This window comes from Symphalangus syndactylus, chromosome 5 (genome assembly GCF_028878055.3).
Source record: "Symphalangus syndactylus isolate Jambi chromosome 5, NHGRI_mSymSyn1-v2.1_pri, whole genome shotgun sequence".
In the NCBI taxonomy this organism is placed as follows: Eukaryota; Metazoa; Chordata; class Mammalia; order Primates; family Hylobatidae; genus Symphalangus; species Symphalangus syndactylus.
Window position 1 is genome coordinate 149,335,064 of NC_072427.2, and position 24,706 is coordinate 149,359,769.

Here is a 24,706-nt window from a genome sequence, read left to right on the forward strand (position 1 = left end):
AGGGTTGAAACAAATTCCTCTGGACACAGTATGGGGAATTCAGAAGAGACTAAAAGAACATACGAGTGGAATTATTCAGATCTGGATGAGAAGCCTGGGTCAGCTGTTTACTAGTGTACTAGTGTAACCCTGGTCAAGCAACCAAACTTCTTAGGTCTTAATTTTCTTATGTATAAGATGAGACTAATAATTCATATCTCATAAAGTTATTGAGAGGAATAAATGAGATCAGATATGTAAAGAATCCTTAAAAGAGCCTATAACATAGTAAGCATGGAAGAAATGGATGGATGCATGGATGGATGCATGGATAGATGGATGGATGGATGGATGGATGCATGGATGGATGCATGGATGGATGCATGGATGGATGGATGGATGGATGGATGGATGGATGCATGGATGGATGCATGGATGGATGGATGGATGCATGGATGGATGGATGGATGGATGGATGGATGGGTATATGAATGGATGGATGGATGGATGCCTGGATGGCTGGTTAGATGGGTGGGTGGATAGATGGAAGGATGGGTAGATAGATGGATAGGATGATGGATGCCTGTATGGATGGGTAGATGGGTGGATGGATGGATGGAAGGATGGGTAGATAGATGGATGGAATTATTAATCTTGGCCGACTACCTTAGCTAGACAGAGTCATTGTTCTAGGGCATACCCAAACCACCAAGCGTGAGTTTGTGTGTATGCACATGCATGCATGCGTACATATGTGCATAAGTACATGTAAGCACTCATGCATGAATTATTTTCCAAAGACAGAAAAGTTAGAAGCTCTTCCACCATGCTTCCATAATATCCTGGCCATGGTTACATCACAACTACTCCACTGCACTGTAACTGTTTCATAACCCATCTGTCTCTCTCAGAACACTAAGCATTCTGGACTACAAAGGTCACAGCCCAGTCCCTGGAACACCATGAATGCTTATAAAATCATTGTAAAATGATTCTTCTCAATTGTCTAGGCAGGTAGGGCCACTGCACCAGTGACATCTGAGAGGCCTGACCCGACCAGCCTATCAGTGTATCTTAACCCCTTTTGAGGGTCAAAACAAATTCCTCTGAACTCAGCATTCACCAGGGAGTTGGAGGGGGCTGATGAGAGGGCTGGTGTCTAGAGTAGGGTGAGATGAGTTCTGGGAGCCATAGCAGTGCAGAGGTTCCTGCCATCAGCATTTCAGGGTATAGGCTGAGAATTTTAGCATTTCAGGGAACTGGGCTCGGGTCCCAGGTGCTTCCCTTCCTTGCCACATGGGATGGTGGGTGGGCGATCATGTGCAGGAGCTGAGTCTTAGTTGGATTTGTAGAGTTCATTCAGTCTGCTCTCCAATGCTAAGACCTGCACATACTGCTATATTCAGTAGACCCCTGCGCACAGGGCCTAGTCTTGGGCCCTGTGGGTGAGAGTGAGAAAGGAGGAAAGAGACTCTACCTGTTCATTCACCCACAGTGTAACCATTCCCTGCTTCATTTCCTCTGCCTAATGGATTTTTCTTCCTCTGTTTGGCTCCGCTTTTCCTCTCTGCACCAAGGCTTGTTGAGTTGAGGCCCATGCCCAGCTGAAGCCCCTCATACCAAGGACACAGACTTACTTCTGCCACTGAGCTGTGGCTCTGTCAGCCTAGCAGGACAGGGCAGACTCCTGGACACGGAGAGCACTGGGCCCAGAGAAGAGGCAGGCATGTGTGGGGCATGGTCTGTCCTCACCTGCAGGCCACGCAGGAAGGAGGAATCCTTCTTACGGGTCATTTCACTTACTCATTTCAGAACTGGTTACTGAGCGGTATGTGTTATAGTGGCTCTGAGTGTGTCTGCAGGAAGTGCCAGGGCCCAGCTTTGGAAATGATTCTGTTCCCCTGAAACATAATGGAGAACTCATCCCTCGGGGTGTTCCCCGGTTTGGAGAAGGTCCAGGAAGTGCTTCCCCATGTCCTACCCAACTTGCCTTTTTTGGGGTCCCATCCCATTTATTCTGGCCCCTTGATTTTAATAAAGAAGAAGAACTAACCACCATTCTCTATTAGTTAACAAAATTTGAAACCAAACCAACAAACATTGCATGCTAGGGGAGTTCAGTGTTCTCAAATACCATGATGAGAGCCAATTGCAGCGTGTTTTTTGGCCAGTTTATTATTGTTGCAAGTTCCTGAAAATGGTTTCTTCTGCCATCCTAGTTAAAAAACAAACACTATTTTAGATGTATGTTGTCTGCCTCCTGGCGTAAAAGCGATGACTGTCCACAGGTGGAGGCTAGAACTGATTGATGTTGCTAACAAAACAGTGAAAAATGTTTCTTTACTTCTCTGACCAGGACACATGGGTGTTGGCAAGACTCATTACTGTGCATGTGAAAATGATTTCAAAGGGCACAATCTTTAAATAAAAATTACCAACACATTTCAAAATGTCATTTTTTTTTTTTCACACTAAGAAGCCTGGCACCTCTGCTTTGAGTGGAGGACACCAACCATCTCTTGAGGCGTAGGACCTAAGGGACTTGTTAAAGTGCTTTGTGTGTACTGAGGAATTTTAAAACCCAACAAATTCACAACATGCAAGGTAACTGCATAGGTCTAGGTCTTCTCCGGTGTGTCAAGCAGATGCTTTGAAAATCAAAACAAGCTTTGGCTGCAGGCCTGGCGGCACGCCCACCTTCAGTTCCTGCCCTTCTTACTCCCTGAACAACTGTGAGAGTGCAGTGGGTCTGAAGCTCATCCCTGGACTGAGTGTCATCTGCATCTGCCCTAGCCCTGTAATCAGCTTGAGGGTGGGGGAGAAGGGAGGGGCGCCACGGGAGCCAGTTGGCGAGTTGGCGGGGCTGCCTGACAGCTGACATGGCGGATTCTGTGTTGACACCATGCATGAGGGAATCGTCTCCAAGCTTGTTTCCACCCATGAGCTCCTCTCAGAGAATCTGTTCACAGAGGAACAAGCCACAGGAGTACAGGCCCTGGAGCAAAAACAGCGAGGGAGGGGTAGTTAAGGAACAGCGTTTCCCAGCATCGCCCGTGAAGCATTCTCAAAAACAGATTCCTGGCCCTCCCCCAGGTTCTGAGTTGGCAGATCTAGGGAAGGGCCGGGAATCAGGGTATTTTTTAAAAGCCCCCCATGGGATTCCATGGATTAGCTGATGTGGTACCCAGTGGCATCGCCCTCATGTCCCATCCCAGCCTCTGCCTGTCATAGTGGTGGCCTGTCTTCCCCATGGCCTGAGCCTCACTGAGTGCCAAGCCCCAGCTCTCCTCTTCCCATCCTCCTGGGCTGAAGGCCTGTGTTTCAAGTCCCCACCCACCCCCAGCACAGTAAGCTGTGGGCACCCCTTAGAGCTCCATCAAGGCACAGAAGGGAGTTGATACAGACAGGAACAAAGGATTCTGATTCCCTTCCACGTTTATTTAGTAGGAAAACTAATGGTAGGAACTAGGAGTATTGAGCCTGAAGAAAATAAGAATAAGAGGAGATTTCATCAAGAACTTTAAATGAATGCTCTAAGGATCCGTTCTCCAGTCTGTGGGCTAGAACATAAAGAAAAGGACCCAAATTAAGCTGCGGGCCTGGAGCTCAGACTAAGAAATTCTATGTGACCCAAAGGGACAGGAAGCACTAGGCGGAGGAGCTAAGTGTGGCTGCAGGATGGCCGTTGTAGAGGTCTTTGTGATCAGCACAGGAGGCTCATGGCCTGCTCGCTAGAGGCAGGAGGGTAGATCAGATCATAGCTGGGTGTCACGTAACACTCCTTGCTGCAATGCATATGAGAAAAGCTGCTCTTCAAGTCTGTGGGCCACGCAATTGACGTTTTTTCTCAAACTATTGAGAGGTTGCTATGAACCTTTTGCATTTTTTCCTTCGGTTTTCCTCAGATCTATGAGATTGGCATTGGTGTGTCACCTGAAGCAGTGGCACAAAATTGCTTTGTGGGGTTCTTCCTATGCAAAACTAGATCTGACCAACACAGCGACTGAATACTCATTCCCAGTATTATGAGCATGGAGCACCACCAAAATGAGTCCGGCTATTGTTTCCAAACTCATACCCACTCTCTGAGTCACCTATGCAAATGAATTCTGTGATCAGTGTGACCCGAGTGCTGGATCCATGTTGAATGAGACTTGGAGTTCCCTGCTTTTATGGAGCTGATGTTTTCCTTAAAAAGCCAGTTAGGAGATGAATAAATAAACAAGGTCACTTTGGATAGCAATAAGTGCTGTGGTAGAGAATAACAAGGACCAGGGATGGACAAGGCGCGTGGGAAAGTTCTCATTGTGGGAGTGATGCTGGAATCGAGAATTGAAGGCTGAGCTGAGGGAGGAGCTGGGTGGAGAGAGAGGAGAGGAGTCATGCTAAGGTTTTGCTATGGAAGCCAGCTTGGCATGTTCTAAGAACAGGAAGGAAGCCAGTGTGGCTGAGATGGAGAACAAAAAAGATTGCATGGCAAGAGATGAAGTTGGAGAGGAGTCAAAGCCCAGATCATGGTAAGCACTGGAGGCCACAGCACAGGGTTTAGATGTCTTCAAAGTTCATGGTCATTTGGCTTAAGATGTTCGTATGATGGTATAGAAAAGGCTGTATATCAAGGATTCATATGTCCAGATGCTCCTTGACTTACAGTGGGGTTATGATGGATAAACCTGCCATAAGTCAGAAATATTATAAGTAGAAAATGCATTTAATGGCCTGATAAACCTGTTGTAAAGTTGAAAAATTGTAAGTCGAACCATCATTAAGTCAGGGACCTTCTGCAGTACTCATGGAGGTTGCTGATAGCTTTAGGCTGGCCTCTCCATTTTGCAGACAAGAAGGCTCAGAGAGGGATGACGACTTGCTTGCCCCAGGCCTTCCCACCTCATTAGCAGCAACCCATCAAAGACTCATTGTACCACTATCACAAAATAAAAGGGCCTCCCTTGAGAGTGACTGGGGAGAGGCATCTCCAATCCCAATCCAGGCAGGGCACACAGCAGAACAGCTGGGGTTTAGGGAATGGCCACAGAGAAGCTCAGCCCAGTTCTGGAACCCAGAGAGGACAAGGCAGCGAGCTGAGAAAAAGAAAGTGGAGCTGCAAGCTCTCTGGGGAGCCAGAAAGAGCAGAGTAAGTGAGCTGGACCCCACGAGGGGAGAGAGGGAGCCAGAGTGTTTTTCTATGTCTGCTAGGAAAACCAAGCAGTGGGAGGAATAAAGAATGTTTTCCATTTTAGCCACAAATTACACTGCGTTCTGTCCTGGGCTTTAGGCATGCCTGCAGACTTAGGTGCTGTGCCACATGACTGCCTCATGCCCTTTTGCCAAGATTCCCCTCCTAGACTGAGGCCCTGTCCCTGAAGTCTTTCTCTACTGCTGGAAGGCTTCGAGGGTCAGTCATAGGTGAGTCCACGGGGCTGAGGGGTGGGACCTGGAGGCTCAGCTTCAGAGAGGCTGGGTGTGCTTGGGCTGTGGGGACCAAGACCGTTTTGCAGGCTGACATTATGGTGACAGGAGCTATGGGAGACTAACGCTCAGTGAAAGGAGAGATATGCATTCAAATACTGGCCTCACTCCTCTGGTCAGGCCATGAAGGCTTCCTGGAGGAAGAAGTATTTGAAGAGGGAGACCTAAATTGAGAAAGAAAATGATGAAGTTGGTGGGGGGACCTCTGCTGCTATAGTAGGTGCTGTTTGTGAGAGGCCTTGAAAGCTCGCCCAGCAGAGAGAGCATCAAGCAGCTTGGGTCTGAGGGGACAGTGGGACCACGTGGTGGAATGAGTTCACAGAAGGGAGTTGTGAGACTTTGGAATAAGAAGAGCAGCCCTTGGGTTTGTGCTGTAGGAAATATTGCCCATAATTAACTGGGTTTCCTTATCAGTTAGGGCCACAGGGTCCCTGGTGGATAAAGCAATGATGATGATGTTGATGCTGATGATGATATTGATGACAATGATAAGATTGATGTTGATGATTATTGATTTCGATACGGTGATATTGATGATGTTGATGATAGTGATGATAATATGATGATGATGTTGATGATGTTGATAATTATGTTAATTTTGATGGTATGATTATGATGATGATAACAATGACGATGATGATGTTGTTGATGATGATGCTGATAGGCAACAAGTATTGGGTCCTAACTATGTGCCAGGCACAGTTCTGTGCATATTCCATGCATTACCTCATTTCATCTCCACAGCAGCAATCTCGTACTGTTGGCACTATTTTCAATCTCTTTGTTATGGGTGAGGAAGTGGAGGTATAGAGAAGTTGGTAACATGCCTGAAGTCACACGTTCAATAAGTTTGCAAGCTGGGAATTGAACCCAGGCAGCCACCTCCAGGCTTAGACCATACGGCAGTATTCCCAGGACATGGTGAGATGCCCAGCTCCAGCAAGGAAGAAGAAAAGGGGGATGAGGAGAGGGAGAGAAAGACAAATGAGCAAATAACATTTTTTCTCAAATATAACTTTTGGTCCCATTTCACAGATTGCTGGCCCTGAACCTCACTATCTCTTTCTCCTTTGTTTCAGTCAACATATGTGTGGAGGGCTAAGGTGGCCTGAAGTCACAAGCCAGGAGATCACAGCATAACTCCTCTCAGTTTACGGCTTTCATTTATTTTGTGAAAGCAGCTAGAGTCCCCTCTCTGCCCTTAAACATGTGCCATTCTGTGAGAGGCTAAATTTATGGCATTGGCTGCCAGAATTATTAATCTCTACCTGAAATTGCACTGGGGAATCCCCCACACCCAGGGCAACTGATGCACACAGCGGGCTGGCTCATAAAAATGCGTAAAGCTCATTAACCAGAGACCTTCAGCCATGTGAGACTAGATGGCCGCTTGCACCTCCTCCCTGAGCCCAGGAGCACCTGAGTTTTCCTTGATTCTCGTCTCTGACAATGTCCCAGGGGCCCTCAAATGGAAAAGTATACTGCACTCCAAGCTGGGTGACAGAGCAAGACCCTGTTTCAAAAAAGCATAACAAAAAAAATGGAAAAGTATATTGCACTTCTTCACATTTTTCCTCTCTTTCTGGAGTTTCGCTGTTTGTCAGCCTTCCCTCCTCTAAGCGCTCCACATATGCATGTCTCCTCAAGCCAGCCATATCAAATCATAATGTGTCATGGAGGCACCCAGCACAGGAACCTCATAAGTGGTGCTTGATCAACTTTAGGAGCTTGTGTTCTTGATGAGGACTTTGGAACAAACTACTGCTATTTGACTCTTCTCAGACATAGTTGAACCTGGGCTTTAGCCTTCCACTGCCACCCCCACCCCCAATCAAGTCAATCTCTAAATCCCACTCTGCCATGAATCCTTTTGTCTGGGACCAGCTCCTATCTGTCATGCAATTTAACCTGCCCTGGTTTACTGAAGTCATTCTTGGAAACAGGCTCCCCCAAGTGACTTCCCTCAGAAACCCTGTCCCGGCCCTGCCAACTCTCTCCATCCACAGTTCCCTGTGGTGTCTCTGACTACAGGCATTTGGCTTCAGTCACCTCCCAATCCGTAGAAGACCTCTGCCTGCTGCAACGTCTGTATCCCCTGTCCTGGGAAGTCAAGGCAGACAGAGTGTTCCATGAAGACAGGGATGAGAAATTGTCCATTTTATTTCTACCTGCCACTGGCCTCAGTGAATTTTAACAGTGTCTAGGCCATGCCCTGCATGCCTCCTTACATAGAGAGGGATCTAAGTGAGGCTGATTAAATGTTACCAAGATTGTTTTCAGGGTTGAGGTCCTGATAGCACCTGATAGGAGACACACTGGTTGAACAAACAATTAAAGAGCTTGCACTATGTATCTGACACTATGCTTAGACACCAGCTATATGGCCTCTGCTCTCCTGGAACTGACAGTTCATGAAGAGGAAAGACAAGAAAATCAATAGGTACAGTGGATGGGGAATGAGTCAGCTGTGCAGGGCCTGAACTAAGCCATCAGAAGTACGAATGGACAGGAGGGGAAGATCAGGAGAAGGTTTAAGAAGTGGACCCCACGACACCTGGGGCTGATCAAATGTGAGTGTGTGGGAGGAAATAACCCAAGGGAATGCCTTTGTTTCAGGTGTTGCCCGCTCAAAGGGTCATGGTTCAGTTCACGTGGTTGAGTTAGGATAAAAAAGAAGGTTTAAGGAACAAGATGATCCATTCTTTTTGGGACATTTGAGCTTAGGACATTCCACTGAAGATGCTCACTAGGCAGTTGGACAAATGAGTTTGGAGCTTAACAGAGAGATCTGGGCTGGTGATAAGAATTTGAGGGTCCTCAACAGGTGGGTGGTCACTTTTAGCTAGGAAAAGAGTATGGGGAAGTGCTGTTATTAAACTCACTGCAACCCTGTGTTCCCTCCAACTTCTTAAGAAAGCAAACTATAGCTGCTCTCCCCTCACCTTCCATCCACTTCCTCATCATCTGCAGTGTTGGTTTTACTCCCACTATTCCCTTGAAATTTCCTCACAAAGGTTGCAGATGATCTTAATGGCAAATTCTAATGGATGCCTTGCTGTTCTTAACTTACTTGATCTCTCTGTCAAGAAGAGCTGTGCCTCTATGTCCCTTCCTGAGTTTTAGTCACACTACTCTCTTCTGACTCCTTCCAATATTTTGGCTACTTCATGGTCCATGTATTTTTTAGATGACAGAGCATTGCACCACATGAGAGGCTGTGGAGTACAAGGAAGGCACTGGACTCACACACATTGGATTCCAGAGCTGCCACTTATTCACTTGTGAATGAGTTCCATAACCTTCTGGAACCTTCAGGTCCTACGGCTATAGAATGGGAATAATAATCACACCTCACGAGTTATTGCAGTAATTAAATGGGATATGTCTAAGGCACATAGCCAATTGTCAGTCACATTGCAAGCAATTTAAAAGTGGTGGCTCTTATTTTTTGGTGTGTCTGCAGGCTGGGTGGCCATACCCCACAGAAGGAAATGGTTTAAGAGGGTGAATACAGTTCCCTGACTAGCAGCAGCACAGCAGCAGCAGCACTCACTGTACCTGAAAACTTATTAAAAATGCAAATTCTCAGGCCCCATTCCAGAGCCACTGAATCAGAATCTTTGGGAATGGAGCCCAGAAATCTGTTTTAACAAGTCCTGCAGATGATTTTGAAGGTACCTGCAAAAGTCTGAAAACAGTTTTAAGATAAAGGAGAACAAAGTCCTTGAGGAGAGGCTGAGATTTAAAGGAAAGGCGGAAAGACTGGCAGTCAACAAGAGGGAGGGACATCCCTCCAAATGAGACAGAAAGGTCAGATGTGAAAAAACGAAGATAAAATTGTAGGTGGCAAAAGGAGAAGTTGAGATTCTCACATGATGATCTTGAGTTTTTTTTTCCCAATAAAAAAGTGAAGTTATGTAATGAGTGGGAGAAAAGGGATAGAAGAATAGGGGACTTGCATAGAGAGAGGGGCAATTTGGACACAACTGATGGGTGTATAGAGGAATGAAAAAAGTATGGCCAGGCAGCAACGGGGGCACAACTGATGTTGCCAGTTGTGACTGTATAGTGACGCCAATCCATGCAGTTGTGTAATTTTTTCAGTGGCACTCAGAATCCGTTATCTTATTGAGAAGTGGGATGGCTGCTCTGATTCAGTATGAGGCACTGTTATGTGGCTCTGTTGGATGAACTCAGGCACAGGAGCATGTGTGTGATGTTTAGTGTGACTGGAGTGATAAGCCAGACTGTAAATAAGAGACTAAGAGTAGTGGAAGAATAGGAAGTGAAGAGTTCCAAGTATCAACATTACTTGGACTGCGGTGAAGAGCTGCTGGCCAAAGTGAAGTAGGGTTGACATTAGGACATCGAGGAGCAAGTCAGTTTCTGGATCTCAGTTGCTTGTGATGATGGCAGGAATGGGGAAGATAGTGATGCAGATGATAATCACAAAGTACAAGTCCTTATGGCTGAATGGTGTGCACCGCAATGGAGAGGCTCTCATAGACAGAAGAGTAAAGGCTTGGAAGTGATAGGCAGACAGCACCTCAGCTCCGTTCCTCAAACAGTACACAGAACTGAATGCAAGTAAGCAATTGCTTTCAATATTTTCCACCATCAGAATAAATCAACTGCTATGGCATTAAAACATAATTCATGTTTTAAAGGCCCCTGAATATTATTTAGAATTAAAAATCTAGAAGCAACCATTCCTTATAAAGGAACCAGTTAGGAACAGCCTTCTCAACAACTGAGCAGAAATATCAGAGGCCCTGTTCTGGTGTTGCCTGGAATGAAGTCACTGACTAGCCATGGGTGTGTCACCTCTCCTCCTGTGCCTCAGGACTGATCTGATCAGTAAGGAACTGGATTATTTGTCCTCTATGACCCCTGCTAGCCTACTCTCAGATGACTTGCTATCTGCTAGTTAGAAGTGTCATTCTGTTCTGATTTTTGATCCTCCATGTCATAATGAAAGATGCACTGTAGATTACCAGGTAGTCAGGAATCTGAGTTAACCTTATCTACCTAAAACCCTGCTGCTGTGTATAATACTAACCTCTCGTTACACGGACCCATTTGATCGTACTCTGTGTTGTGGTATCTCCATGCTTTTGCATATGGTGCTTTCTCTGGAATACCCTCATCCCCCTTTTCATCCTGGGAAACTCTAATCATTCTTTAATCACGGTTGAAATGTCTCCTAGTCATTGAAGTCTCTCCTTAATCCTCTGGGCTGGAAGTCACTCCCTCCTCTATGTTTCCATGACACTTTGTATGTCACATCATGTCATAATTTGTGTTCATCTTTCTCGGTTTCTGCCACTAGCTAGGGCCAACAATGTGAGCTGTTCTTCTATGTATGCCTAGTGCCTGGTGCTAGCATGATGCCTGGTACATATTTGATGTTCAATGTATGCCTCCTGTATAGAAAGAAGAGTAATACAGCTCACAATTATACAGAACTTACAATTTTCCAAGTACTGTCACATATGTGGTATACTCATTGAGTGCTCAGTAAGGAAAGTTACCAGTTGTCCCATTAGACCCCATTAGAGATGCTGATTTGAGGACATAGATAATTTGAACCATATGCCCTAGGTTGCTCAGCTTATAAAGAGGTGGAGACAGGGAATGAAGCCCACGTCCTGTATTTCCAAATCCATTGTATTTCTCTTCTCTTTGCCACTGCCCCCAAAATATTTGCCAGAACATAGGGTCAATGTATGAACATTTTGATAGAAGCCAGTCTGACCTGTTCCTGGCCCTCTTGTTATTATCTGGAGGGTTGAGGCAGATGATGATAATGAAGCTGCCAGTGAGGATGGCAAGATTTGGCTTCCTGTCCTTTGTGGGCTTCCCAAAGAATGAGGACCACAGCCTGCTTCTTTTGAAGCCCAAACCCAGTTCCACTCCAGTCCTGGTCACTTGGCATTTATCGTCTTCATTCTCTTTTTAGGGTTGGGAGTAACCTGCACTGGTTTCACACTGGTGTGACTGAGTATCTCTTCTTTACAGTCCTTCTTTAAGCAAATTCAAAATATGAACTGGATTAAAAACCTAGGAGACTTTGTAGATACTGCCCCTTCAGAGAGGTGGAGTGTAATTCCCACTCCTTAAGTGTGGGCACTTTGTGGCTTTCTTCTGAAGAGTAAAGTATGGAAAGGAGAAAAAAAAAAAAAACTTTGCAATAGAAAAATCTGACAGATATTATCTCCACCAGGAGATCAAGGTTGACATCATCAGTGATCAGTCATATTCTAGCCTGTACCCTTGATATGATGTGATGAAAATGGCCCCTTCCCTCTGTGGTCTTCCTCCCCCAAATGCATAACTTCAGTCTAATCATGGGAAAAACTTCAGACAAGCCCGTGTTGAGGGACATTCTGCAAAATACTTGACCAGTACACCTCAAAACTAACAAAGTCACCACCAACAAGAAAAGTCTGAGAAACGTTCACAGCTTAGAGGAGTCTAAGGGGGCATGGCGACTAAATATAATGTGTTTTCTTGGAGGGCACCGTGGAACAGGAAATGGATATTAGGTAAAAACTAATATAAATGATATATTATTAAATTTAAGTAATATCAGATTTTATGTTATATTTATAAGAAAATATGGATAAAGTATGAACTTTAATAATACTGTACAATATCGGTTCATTGGTTGTGAAAAATGTACTTGACTAATATAATAGTAGAAACTGGGTGCAGGGTATATGGGAACTCCTTTGAAGCTTTTCTGTAAATCTAAAACTATTCTAAATGAACAATTTATTTAATAAAAGAAAGAAAATAGAGGAAGGAAATACCATATCTTATTAATGGAAATTCAAAATGGTACACCCACTTTGGGAAGTTGTCTGGCAGTTTCTTATAAAGTCAAACATACACTTACCCTATGACTTGGTAATTCCATTTCTTGGTAATTATCCAAGGGAAATGAAAACCTATGTTCACACCAAAAACAGTGCACAGCCACTTTTACAATGGCTTTATTCATAATTGCCAAAAACTAGAAACAATTCAAACATCTCCCAAATAGTGAAAGGATAAATGAACTGTGGTACGTCCACACAGTGGAATATTATTCAGCAATAAAAAGGAACAAACTACCAAGACATGCAACCACATGGACAAGATGAATTTCAAATGCACTGTGCTAAGTCAAAGAAGCCAGACTCAACAGCCTGCATACTCTATGAATCCACTTATATGGCATTTTGGAAAAGATAAAACCAGAGGGGCATAAAACAGATCTTTTCAGGTTCTGGGGATTGGGGGAGCTGATAGACTGCAAAGGGACATGGGAGAATAATGGGAAGTGATGAAGTGATGGTATTGTTCTATGTCTTGATTGTGGTTGTGGTTATATGACTATATGTTTATCAAAACTTACAGAACTAAACACTAATGAAGGTGAAATTTACTGTGTGTAAATTATATCTTAATTAAAAATGAAGCCAGCTGTGGTGCCCTATGCCTATAATTTCAGCTAATCTGGAGGCTGAGGCAGGAGGATCACTTGAGCCCAGGAGTTCAAGGTTGCAGTGAGCTATGATCGTGCAACTGCACTCCAGCCTGGATGGCAGAGTGAGACTTTGTCTCTAAAAAAAGAAAAAGAAAAAAAAAAAGAAAAGAAGAAAACAACTCAAGGATGATTGCCACTTTACAAAATTATTCTCCAGGGGATTTGTTTAAATAGCACTCTCACCTATTGCCTTTTCAGTGATTTCATTTCCAAATGTTTAGCTTGCCAAAAGGGCACTTATGTGGTTTTATTACTGTGCTACTTGCTGTCTGGAGGCTCAAAATGGGAGCCATCATCAAGGGACATAGACACAAAGAGCTGAGACAAAGAAGCTAGCACAGAGGACAGCTAGGCTCCTGTCTTAACAATGATTGCATTAGCTAAGTGCTTTATAGTCACCTGCTTTTGATATAATCATGAAGCTGGTTAGACCTTACTTTTATGAGCCTTCCAGTTTACAAAGCTCTCTCATATGCATGCACTCATGTGATCCACACAATACCTGGGACACTTAGGTGGGACAAGTGTTATTTCCATTTTAAAAGGAGAGAGGGGTGCTAAGAATTCTCATACCTCTGTGTGCCTGCACTCTCTTGACCTGCTTCATAGGTTGGGTAATTTTAAATGCATGGTAATTTGATGTGATAGATATAACTGTATTTTACAGATAGGGCACATAAATTATTTTACAGATAAGCTGATGATCTGGGAATTTCCCAAGGTCACTCACCTAAGAAGTACCAGAGCGAAGAGTTCAGAACTTGGATGTCCTGGTTCCAAGCCTACTTCTGTTTGTACTGTCTTATATGCTGGCTATAGGATTTTTAAGCAGAGTGTGTTTAAGTTAAGGATATTTTGCTGCAAGTCTTCATATTGTTAATGTATCTGTGAATGGAGAGTTTTAATTGGCTTCTATTATTAGAGCCAGATTATTATAAGTAAAGACTACTTTACTCACTGTCGTCTTTACTAGTGACTTTGGGAGCTTGGCAGGCAGCGGTGCAATCTTTGAGTTTCTCTTGGCTTCTTATGTTGGGAGAGTGTCTGAATGCATGAGCGCTGTGTGTGTGTTGGGAGCTGTGACTTCCAGAAAAAAGAGATCACCAATGTAAACATGAGAAGGGGTGATTTTTCAACACACACTAGAATGTTATATCAAAATGAGCATTTTTTCTTTAAGTTGCTTTGAGAGGACATTTAATTGGGTTGCTTTTTAGTTATGTCTCATTTTTATGCAAAATAGTAATGCCACCTTCCTAATCAGATTTAGCTTAGAAGTGCTTTTCCTTGTTTCCTTGGTGGCCTCTGAGCTCCTCCTGGGCAGAGCTGAACCTTCTCCTCAGCGTGTCCTCAGTATCTAGCACAGAGCCTGGCCCATTGGCACTGTTCAGACTGTGTTTGTTGAGTAGGACTCAACCAAGACTCCGGGGATGGCTCAGGAAAAGTCCCTCCCTGGCCCCTCAAATTTCTCTTCAGAATCCCTATTGAGTTAGTTATCATTCGTCGGCCCATTCTCGGTTTTCCTTGTCAACAACTTAAAGAAAAATCTTTTAAAAATACACTTAGGTGGCTGGGTGCAGTAGCTCACGCCTGTAATCCCAGCACTTTGGGAGGCCAAGGCGGGCGGATCAGATCACGAGGTCAGGAGATCAAGACCATCCTGGCTAACACGGTGAAATCCCGTCTTTACTAAAAATACACACACACACACACACACACACACACACACACACACACACACACACACACACACTCTTAGCTGGGGGCATGGTGGCATGTGCCTGTAGTCCCAGCTAGTCGGGAGGCTGAGACAGGAGAATCACTTGAACCTGGGAGGCGGAGTTTGCAGTGAGCCAAGATCATACCACTGCACTCTAGCCTGGACAATAGAGTGAGACTCCATCCCCACCCCCAAAAAATTACCCTTAAGGAAAACGTTAGTGTGTGAGTGAAACGAAGAATTGATACTGAAGGAAAATGAAAGAAGCTCTACTCCCTCTTGATGTTTGCCCTAATTTAGAAGAATATGAATGAGTCTTGTTCCAATCCCATCAGAAATACGTTCGTATGTTCCTATTTCTTCAGAATGGCCACAAGATGTAGTTACCTTTTTCTCATTGTGTGATGGAAAGCCTGTTGGGCTAAGAGTCTAGCAACCGGATTCTATCACTAAGTCTGTGTAAACCTGAATCTATTGCTTGTTTACATAATCTGTAAATGCAAGTGCTAATTACTAAGTGAATTCAGCTGTAACTCTCATTTCTACCACAATTTATTAAGCCAACTCGACCCATTGCTCAGTTCCACGCATGCACTGAGAATTTTCCTCTTCTCAGATCCCTTCAGGCTCGCTCCCAAGATAACCCTCACTCCCAAACTGACCAGGGATTCTTAAACCTTTCGGTGTGTGGGTGTCATCCCTGTTTCCTTAGCCTGTGAACCCCCCAGGATTAGTGATCGTGTCAATTTTCTTCTGTCTCCCACTGTGCCTGGCACCAAGATCAACGCAGTGGGCCCTAGAGGGATTTTTAGAAAGAAATCTTTTAGTATAAGGACATCCTTCGCTTACAGTACAAGCTTTCAAGGGCTAGATGGCACTGTTGCTAGCACCAAATCAGGTGTGTTCTGACTATCAGTGGTGAGGAGGGGAGAGGAGAGAGAGCGGGAGCCCTGGAGTGCTCACCGCTGAGCCCCATTCAGACACCTTGCGGAAGTACTCCTGGATTCTTGCCTTACTGGCAGGGAGTGCCCTGCCATATTCTCGGCACCTTCCCAAACACGGCTTCAGATGGTCTTCCCAGCTACCTTGTGTGGTAGGCAAGACAGCTGTATCAATTCTAATTTTATAGAACTGCAGCTCAGAGAAATCAAGTGCCTGAACTAAATTTATACAGCAGAGCTGTTTAATTAGCAGAGCTGTTTACCATTCATAGCTGTTGGCAGCCCCTCCCCTGTCCCCCACCAAATGAGGGTCCGCAGAGCATGCTGAAGGATGACTCTGGTTAGTGATACGATTGTCCCAGGATGATGACCTGGTTGAACTGGACCCAGTCCAAGGGGAAAAAGGTAGGATTCTCAGCCAAGTTGATTGAATGGATCAGCTTAACCTGTGCCTCAAAATGTTTGGATTTGTGACGAGGGGGAGCACATAATGCTACATGTAGCCTCTTTGAGGAACAAAATTGTGGGTAATTTGCACAATTATTAGGCTCTGAGATCAGTGGTTGATGTTTTATTTAGCAGATGATCTATTTATAGGATGCCGCCCTGTGGTTGGGTTGTAGCTGTCATTTGTCCATTGCTTTACTATATTCACATGGTTCCCACTCAAACAAAACAAAGAAAACTGTCCTGTGTAGTAGGCAGGGCAGGTATCACTACTGTGCCCAATTTACAGATGAAAAAATAAAAGGTCAGAAATGTTCATAAGAGACATATCTAGGATCACACAGCTGATAAGTGGTTGAACTAGAAATTCAGCCCAGTGTGAGGCTGAAATCAAATTTTGTTTTTTCACTGTAGTTTTTCCAGGCTATGCCAACTTATCTAGAAATTACAAAATTAGGAGGGCTGTTGTTGATATGGAGAGTAAGGCATCAGTGACTAGAAATATATCTGTATAGAGTGATAATGATCAATCATATGCAAATATATGCAAATTGAGAGCAAATTAATATCTGTTATTTGTGCCTCCTGATTGTCTCTACTCTCCCGTTTCTCCCCAGGATGATGAAGATAAACTGACCTGGAAGGATCGTTTCCCAGGTTACCTGATGAACTTTGCCTCCATCTTGTTCATGGTAATTTCCTTGAGGGACCACTTGCCTGTGACTGCGTGCATGTAGATGCTGTTATGTGACTACTGTGGGTATTATATTCTGCTATGGAAATAATGAGAGACTGGTAAAGGGGAAGCCACAGTCCTGTGTAGAGGGGCAGGATCTTGTCTATAGTGAGGCCATTGACCACCCATGCTAGAAGTTGGAACTTCCAGCTAGTGGGTTGCAAGATGGTGCTTCCGCATTGAGACAGACTAAAAATTTGGAGGAGGAATCAGGTAAGACGGCTGCAATTGCAGCAGCCTGTTTGGGCTGTGGGGTGGCTCTCTCTGACGTTTGTGGATAGACCAGAGTCTGGAAGCCACAGGAGATAGCCAGCTTGGGCTTGGTAAGTGTGATTCTTCAGCTTTCCTATAGTTGCTGGGTTTATTTCCTTGCGCTTTACCTTAGAGTTTGGTACAGCCCTTTTGCAAGACCCAGATGGTCTCAGCTGTGTCAGGGAAAGCTCAGGGAAAACCCTGTGATTCATATTTGAGTTAGATCAATGAAGTGGTAGCAGTTCATTCTGGGTTGCTAGCATGGGCTAGACCGCAGTACCTGAAGCTAGAGGACCTTGGGGAAGGCAAAAATCAGAGGACTAAGTTAGGGTAACTAATACCCCATATCTCTTTATGGAAATATTCCTTACAGTATTCAAGATAGGAGGTTCTGCTTTACAAAGGAGTGTGTGTATTCACAGCTCAGAGCATTTCTAAGTAGGCCTACACATTAGTTGCAGGTGGAAGAGGGATCACTTATTCCAAAAATTGGTTTGGAAATTGTAACTCTGACTCTGGCCTGAGGTTACCACTGCCATTATTTTCGCCATCATGACCTTTAAGTACAGGAACTGTGTTTTTGTCTCAGAAATTTAAAAGGTGAAGGAAACTTAGATATCACCAATTCAACTCATCATTTTTCAGATGAAGTACAGAGTTGATGGGTGCCTTGCCAAAGCTTAGAAGTCCAAATTTGTTTTCTTTTCATTGCTTAGCAAGTGCAAGGCATGTGGAATTTATTCAAGAGTATGTGGTGAGTTGCCGTGTGTTAAGCTGTAATGATATAAAGTTAATTTAGCACTTCAAAGCCTCCTGCAATATGCATATTATTGTTAAAGAGTTTATTCATTCAATATTTAATGAGTCAAACGATGTGCTTGACACCATTCTTAGACACTGGGGATACAGCAGAAAACAAAACAAAATAATCCCTCTCTTAAAAGAATTTGCAGACAATAAATAAGTAAATAAATAATTTTAAAAAATAGGTAAAATAGACTTCTATCTCCAGTAGTAGTAGGTTAGGATATTTGTAACATCCTATTTTGCTAAAATTTACAAAAAAAAAAAATTGGATAAATATATTTTTCAATCTTCTCAAAGCCTCAAAGGGCTGACAGGATAGGAAGTAATACCAGGCTAAAATCTAAAGGAAAATGGGAATCAAGGAAACAAATACCTGGGCACTAGAGCTGCTTTTACCTTGAGAACATTTTCCCATCTCGGCAAACCTAGGCGTTGGTTTTGGTGGTTTTATGGGAGCAGGGAGGATAGAAATTAGGGATGATGGATGGCCCCAAATGGGGATTGTAACAGGATGTCCTCACCAAATTAAATCAGAACTTCAAAGGGCTATGTTCAGAGTAAAGATGAAACTGAACTATACACACCCTTTCCCACTTATGAGACTACAGAAAAAAATTGTTATGGATCTAAGCAGAAAAGGGAGAAAAGGGGAAACAAAATTCTGTGCTTAAGAAGTGGCCAAGGGCAATCCCTACTGTGGCTTTCTATCCTGGGTCACCACATAAGAGGATCAGGGAACCTCAGGTTGTGAACTTAACCCAACACTAGTAGGGCTCCCAGGTGCCCAGCAGAAGCAAATACAAGCTGTCTCTGTAGGGAAGCATATTTATGCCAGGCCTCAAAAAATCACCTAAAAGAATTTTTCAAGGGCAATGAAGAGAACACAGTCAAAAACACCTAATTACTCAAGAAGTTGAAACACCATGTGAAAGAACCAGTGGGAACAGACAGCAAAGACCAGAGATATTGAAAATATCAGTCACAGGTTAAAACAGCAACCTTAAAAATATACACAAGGAATAAGAAACTATTTTGAAATTTATCTAGCAGATAATGAAAACTAACCAATAAACCTCTCTCTGCTAGAAATAAATATATATAGAAATTAACAAAAATATTATTGTTATATATATGATTTTTATATGCCATGTATGTATGTGTATATATGTGTGTGCACACACACACACACACACACACACACTCACACACACACGACCATGGATAGATTTTTTTTTCTTGAGATGGAGTCTGATTCTGTCACCCAGGCTGGAGTGCAGTGGTGCGATCTTGGCTCACTGCAACCTTTGCCCCCCAGGTTCAAGCGATTCTCCTGCCTCAACCCTGGATAGACTTAACAACAAATTAGACAAAGCTGAAGAGAGAATTTGTAAACTACAATACAGGCTGGAATAAATTATCCATAATACAGCATAGCAATACAAAAGATTGGCAATATGGAAGACAGGTTGAAAGAGAACAGGTAATGAATGAGATATAAGGACTGGTGGTTTCCTAATTTGATGCAGTACACCAATCCAGAGATTGAAGAATCCTAGTGAAACCCAGGCAGAAAAAGTAAAAATAAATCTGCATCTAGATGCATCATAGTGAAATTATAGAATATATAAGGCACAAGAAAAGTCTTAAAAGCAGCTTCAAATCCAAAGGCAAATTACCTTCAATGGAAAGACACTTGGACTACAACTGATATTTTATAGCACATTGGAAGTCAGAATACAATGAAATGCCCTCTTCATGTGCTGAAAACAAAACAATTTCTAACTAAGAATTCTATGCCCAAGAAAAATATCATGTAGTGATAAGGATAAAATAAAGATATTTATAGACAAATAAAAACTGAGAGTTTGCTATCAACTGAATCGCTCATTAAAAGAAATTCTAAGAATGTACCTTGGATGTGATCCCATATGGAAGCCCATGGTTTTAGGAAGGAATGAAGAGCTTTTAAAGTGGTAAATATGTGAGAAAACCTATATGAACCTTGACTGTGAAAATAATAATGCCAATTCTCGTGAGGTTAAAAAAGATAGAACTAAAATATATGCAACAATACTGTGTAAGTTGGGTGGGCAATAAATAGAACAATAATGTTCTAAGGTCTTTAGATTGTCCAGTCGATAAACTGATTTTAAGATTTATATGGAAGCACAAAGCTAAGAATAGTCAACGAACTCTTGAAGGATGGATATGTTACTCTAATTATAAAACTACAGTAAGTAAGATAATGTTATATTCTTGTGGGAAGAGATAATTAGACCAATGGAACAAAATAGAAAACCAAGAACCAGATTAATGCAAGTGGCATTGCATATAAGTGGGGAAAAGAATGAACTTCTCAGTAAGTGCTTCTGGAACAGTTGGGTGTCCATACAGAAGAAAATAAAAGTAGGCCTTATTCACACCACTCAAAAACATCAATTCTAGGTGTATTTTAAAGATGGACTGTGAAAGGCAAAACAATTGAGTTTTTAAATATATAAGAAAAAAATATTTCCATGACCTTGGGGTAGGGGAGAATTTCTTGAGCAAGATACAAAAAGCACAACCATAATAAAATGCTGGTAAATTTGACTATATTAGAATTAAGAATTTAAGTTCATAAAATACCTAATGAACTCTGTGAGAAGATAAATTATCAGAATGGGATAATATATTTGCAACAACTATAACTCAAAGAATTTTTCTTAACATATAAAGAATTAAAAAACATGGAAAACAGTAATTCAATACAAAATAGGAAAAAGATGAATATGTACTTCACAAAAGAGGAAATCCAAATGGCCAATGAGCCTATAAAATAGTTCCCAATCGCATTAGTAATCCTGGAAATTCTAATTTAAACCACAATGAGATACCATATATGCCCAAAATTCTGTCAATAACAAGTGTTGGAAAAGATATAGATCAAAAGAGCATCTTAAACTCTACTATACGGAGTATAAGTTGTAAAAACAAAAACACTTTGGCTATAGTTTGGCATTATCTAGTGAAACTGAAAGTACATATATCCTGGGGCCCAGAAATTCTACTCCTGGATATCTGTCTTAGAAAAACTTGTGTACATGAGCGGCAAAATACATGTACAAGAATGTCTATGGAAGCCCTGCTTATAATAACTCAACCTGGAAACAGTCCAAATGCCTGTCACCACCAGAATGGATACATAAATTGAGGCATATTCATACAATTAAATACTACACAGTCATGAAAATGAGCAAACTAATAGCTATGTATAACATCAAGGGTAAAAAAACAAGATGAAAGAATATATACAGTTTGATTCTACTCATAGAGAGTTCAGAGACAATACTCAACTATATTGTTTAAGGATGCATACCTCGGTGTTAAAACTATCAAATGAGCAAGAGAATGATTATCACAAAATTCTGCACAGTGGTTGGATCCAAAGGAGCAGCAGGGATGGGAGATCATGTATGTGTACGGGGAATGCAGAGCTGCTGGCAGTGCTGGTCTGGGCTATATTGGTGTTTGTTTTATTCAGTGTGTGTGTGTGTGTGTCTGTGTGTAAAATGGATTTTTCTGCATGTTCACAATAAAATTTAAAAAGACACAAAATACATATATTAAATAGGTTGGTCAGGTAAGTTCTCATTAAGATGACATTTTATCAAGGATCAGGAGGAGGAGGAGGAGCCAGCCACATGGATATTCTAGGGGGAACATTCTGGGCAGAGGAAACAGCAAGAGAAAAAGCCCAAGGGGAGCAATGCCTGGCATCAGGAGGGACAGCAGGAAAGAGCCACAGTGTGGCTGGAGCTGAGCACTCTGCAGTGGGGAGTGCAGAGGGGGGCACAGTGAGAGAAGTAATGAGGAGCCCTGTAGGTAGGGCCCTGGAGACCACAGTAAGGACATGGGCTAATTCTATGTGAGATGACAACACCTAATAGGAGGTCTTGCAAGGAGTGACATGACCTGACATACATTTCAAAAGGATCATTCTGGCTGCTGGGGTGAGAAAATGCTGGTGGAAAGGTGAGGGTGGGAAGAGGGACATCAAGTAGGAATCTGTTGCGATAATGCAAGAAGTGCGGTGGCCTGGGCGGGGTGAGATTGAAGAGTGTTCAGATGCTGGTTCTATTTGGAAGGTGGACTGAAAGAATTTGATCATGTGGTACAAAACTGAAAAGAAGTCAAGAATGACTCTAAGGCTTTTATCCTGAGCAGCCCCAAATCTGCAGTTATTCCTTAACTCAGTTGCCTTCATGGTGGATATGAGTCTGGAGTTCAGGGAAGACATCCAGGCTGGAGACCTAATCACTATAGAAGGCGTTTAAAGCTATAAGATTGCACGAGATCACCAAGGGAATGAGAGTAGATAGAGAAAATGTCCAAGGACCAAGTCCCAGGACACTGCTATGCTGAAGTTTGGGAGGATGAGGAGGAGACAGAAAAGAGAATTCAAAAGGGATAGGGGAGAATAGAGAGTCCCAGAAGTCAAGAAAGCATTTCAAAGGGGCAGGACAATCAATTGTATCAGATGCCGCTGATAAGTCAGGCAAGGAGAGGACTGAAACTAGGAGCTTGTCTGCTGCCTGAGAGAAAAATCTGTATCATCATCATCGTCGTCGTCGTCATCATCATCATCAACAACAACAACAAATAGATCACTGGCCCACCATTCAACAAATACTAAAAACTGGGTCAATGGTGGGTCATCTTGCCAAAGTTCTAAGTTTTTTCTTTTTTTAAAATTCCATTGATACCTCCTAAAGCTAGACTGGAAAGTGGGAATATTTTTATTGTTCACAAATAATACATAATTATCTCTCCTTTGTAAAATCTTCCCTTTCCCAACCCCACCCAACTCCAAATCTTGATATAAATGCAAGATTCTGTATCAGAACCAATAACTAATTGAGAATCTCACTATGCCTGGGGTCCCACAACTGCCACCAGCAAGTTCCGGGATCTGAACCATGTGGGCAGGAGCTGGGAGCAGAGTGGTGGGAATGGGGGGAGCCCCTTTTACACATCACCCTTCACAGTCAGGTGCTCAAGCTTGTCCAAGCTTAAGCTTCCAGACCAGGGGGAGTTATTAATAGCACTTCTTATTTACTCTCAAAAGTATTCCAGACTGAACAATACATTATATTTTTCCTGCCTATTTGATTTTTTAAAATCCTTATTTGGCACTAACTTGTCCCCATTTCTTTTTCCCACTTAAAAAAAAGCCCAGTTTTCTTTATTTTTTAATTTTTTATTTTTTATTATGTGTTAAGTTCTAGGGTACATGTGCACAATGTGCAGGTTTGTTACCTAGGTATACATGCGCCATGTTGCTTTGCTGCACCCATTAACTTGTCATTTACATTAGGTATTTCTCTTAATGCTATCCCTCCCCCTGCCCCCCACCCCCCAACAGGCCCCAATGTGTGATGTTTCTCGCCCTGTGTCCAGGTGTTCTCATTGTTAAGTTCCCACCTATGAGTGAGAATATGTGGTGTTTGGTTTTCTGCCCTTGTGATAGTTTGCTCAGAATGATGGTTTCCAGCTGCATCCATGTCCCTGCAAAGAACATGAACTCATCCATTTTTATGGCTGCATAGTATTCCATGGTGTATATGTGCCACATTTTCTTAATCCAGTCTATCACTGATGGATATTTGGGTTGGTTCCAAGTCTTTGCTATTGTGAATAGTGCCGCAATAAACATATGTGTGCATGTGTCTTTATAGTAGATGGATTTATAATCCTTTGGGTATATACTCAGTAATGGGATCACTGGGTCAAATGGTATTTCTAGTTCTAGATCCTTGAGGAATCGCCACACTGTCTTCCACAATGGTTGAACTAGTTTACACTCCCACCAACAGTGTAAAAGTGTTCCTATTTCTCCACATCCTCTGAGCATCTGTTGTTTCCTGACTTTTTAATGATGGCCATTCTAACTGGTGTGAGATGGTATCTCATTGTGGTTTTGATTTGCATTTCTCTGATGACCAGTGATGATGAGCATTTTTTTCATGTGTCTGTTGGCTGTATAAGTGTCTTCTTTTGAGAAGTATCTGTTCATATCCTTTGCACACTTTTTGATGGGGTTGTTTTTTTCTTGTAAATTTGTTTAAGTTCTTTGTAGATTCAGGATATTAGCCCTTTGTCAGATGGGTAGATTGCAAAAATTTCCTCCCATTCTGTAGGTTGCCTGTTCACTCTGACGTTTTCTAAAGAAAAAGGACTTAGCATTACCCTAGAACAAGGTGGAGGCATGAGATGAAGGGGTCAGGGTGGTGCTTAGAAGCAAGTAATTTTCTGTGATAAAGTTAGGGTAAGCGAAAGACACCTACTGTATCTCTCATCTCATTCCTTTCTTCACCCCTGTGCTTGAACCTAGGCAGAAGATGCCAGGACCATGGGCATTAGGAAGGTTTCAGGCATGCCAATCTACCAAGTCAGTTGGGAATGCTTTTCATGGGGTGATGAGAGAAAAGAAATGCCCCAGTGCTATTTCGTCTGCCTCCTTGTGTTAGAGGCCAGGACAAAGACGAATTTCCTCTCCGCCAATCCTGTGTGTTCAGCTAAAGTTTCCTTTTTGAATGGGCCCTCCTGTTTTCTTCTTGTAAGGGGGGGATTGTCAGAGGTGATGTCCTTCCTCTAGAGCTAGGTGCCTGAGCTTTCCTCCTGTGCCCCAGATAGTCATTTTCTTACACTTGGTTATTGGGAGTCCACCATCAGAAATCCTCCTCCACAGCCTGGATTCTTACCATAGCCCCTTCACTGATCTCCCTGTTTGCACACTGCCCCTGACGGATCATCAGCATGCTAACTTTTAAAACCTAAACCAA

The 24,706-nt window shown here is 42.9% G+C and overlaps 1 protein-coding gene across 1 annotated transcript in view; it reads left to right on the forward strand.

Annotated features, from left to right (window-relative positions):
- ANO2 (anoctamin 2) overlaps positions 1–24,706 on the forward strand; it is a 363,933-nt gene that overhangs the window by 265,246 nt on the left and 73,981 nt on the right. Inside the window, exon 14 of the mRNA XM_055281012.2 lies at positions 16,705–16,779. Coding sequence (XP_055136987.2) covers positions 16,705–16,779 — 75 coding nt within the window. The remainder of the gene's footprint in view (positions 1–16,704; positions 16,780–24,706) is intronic.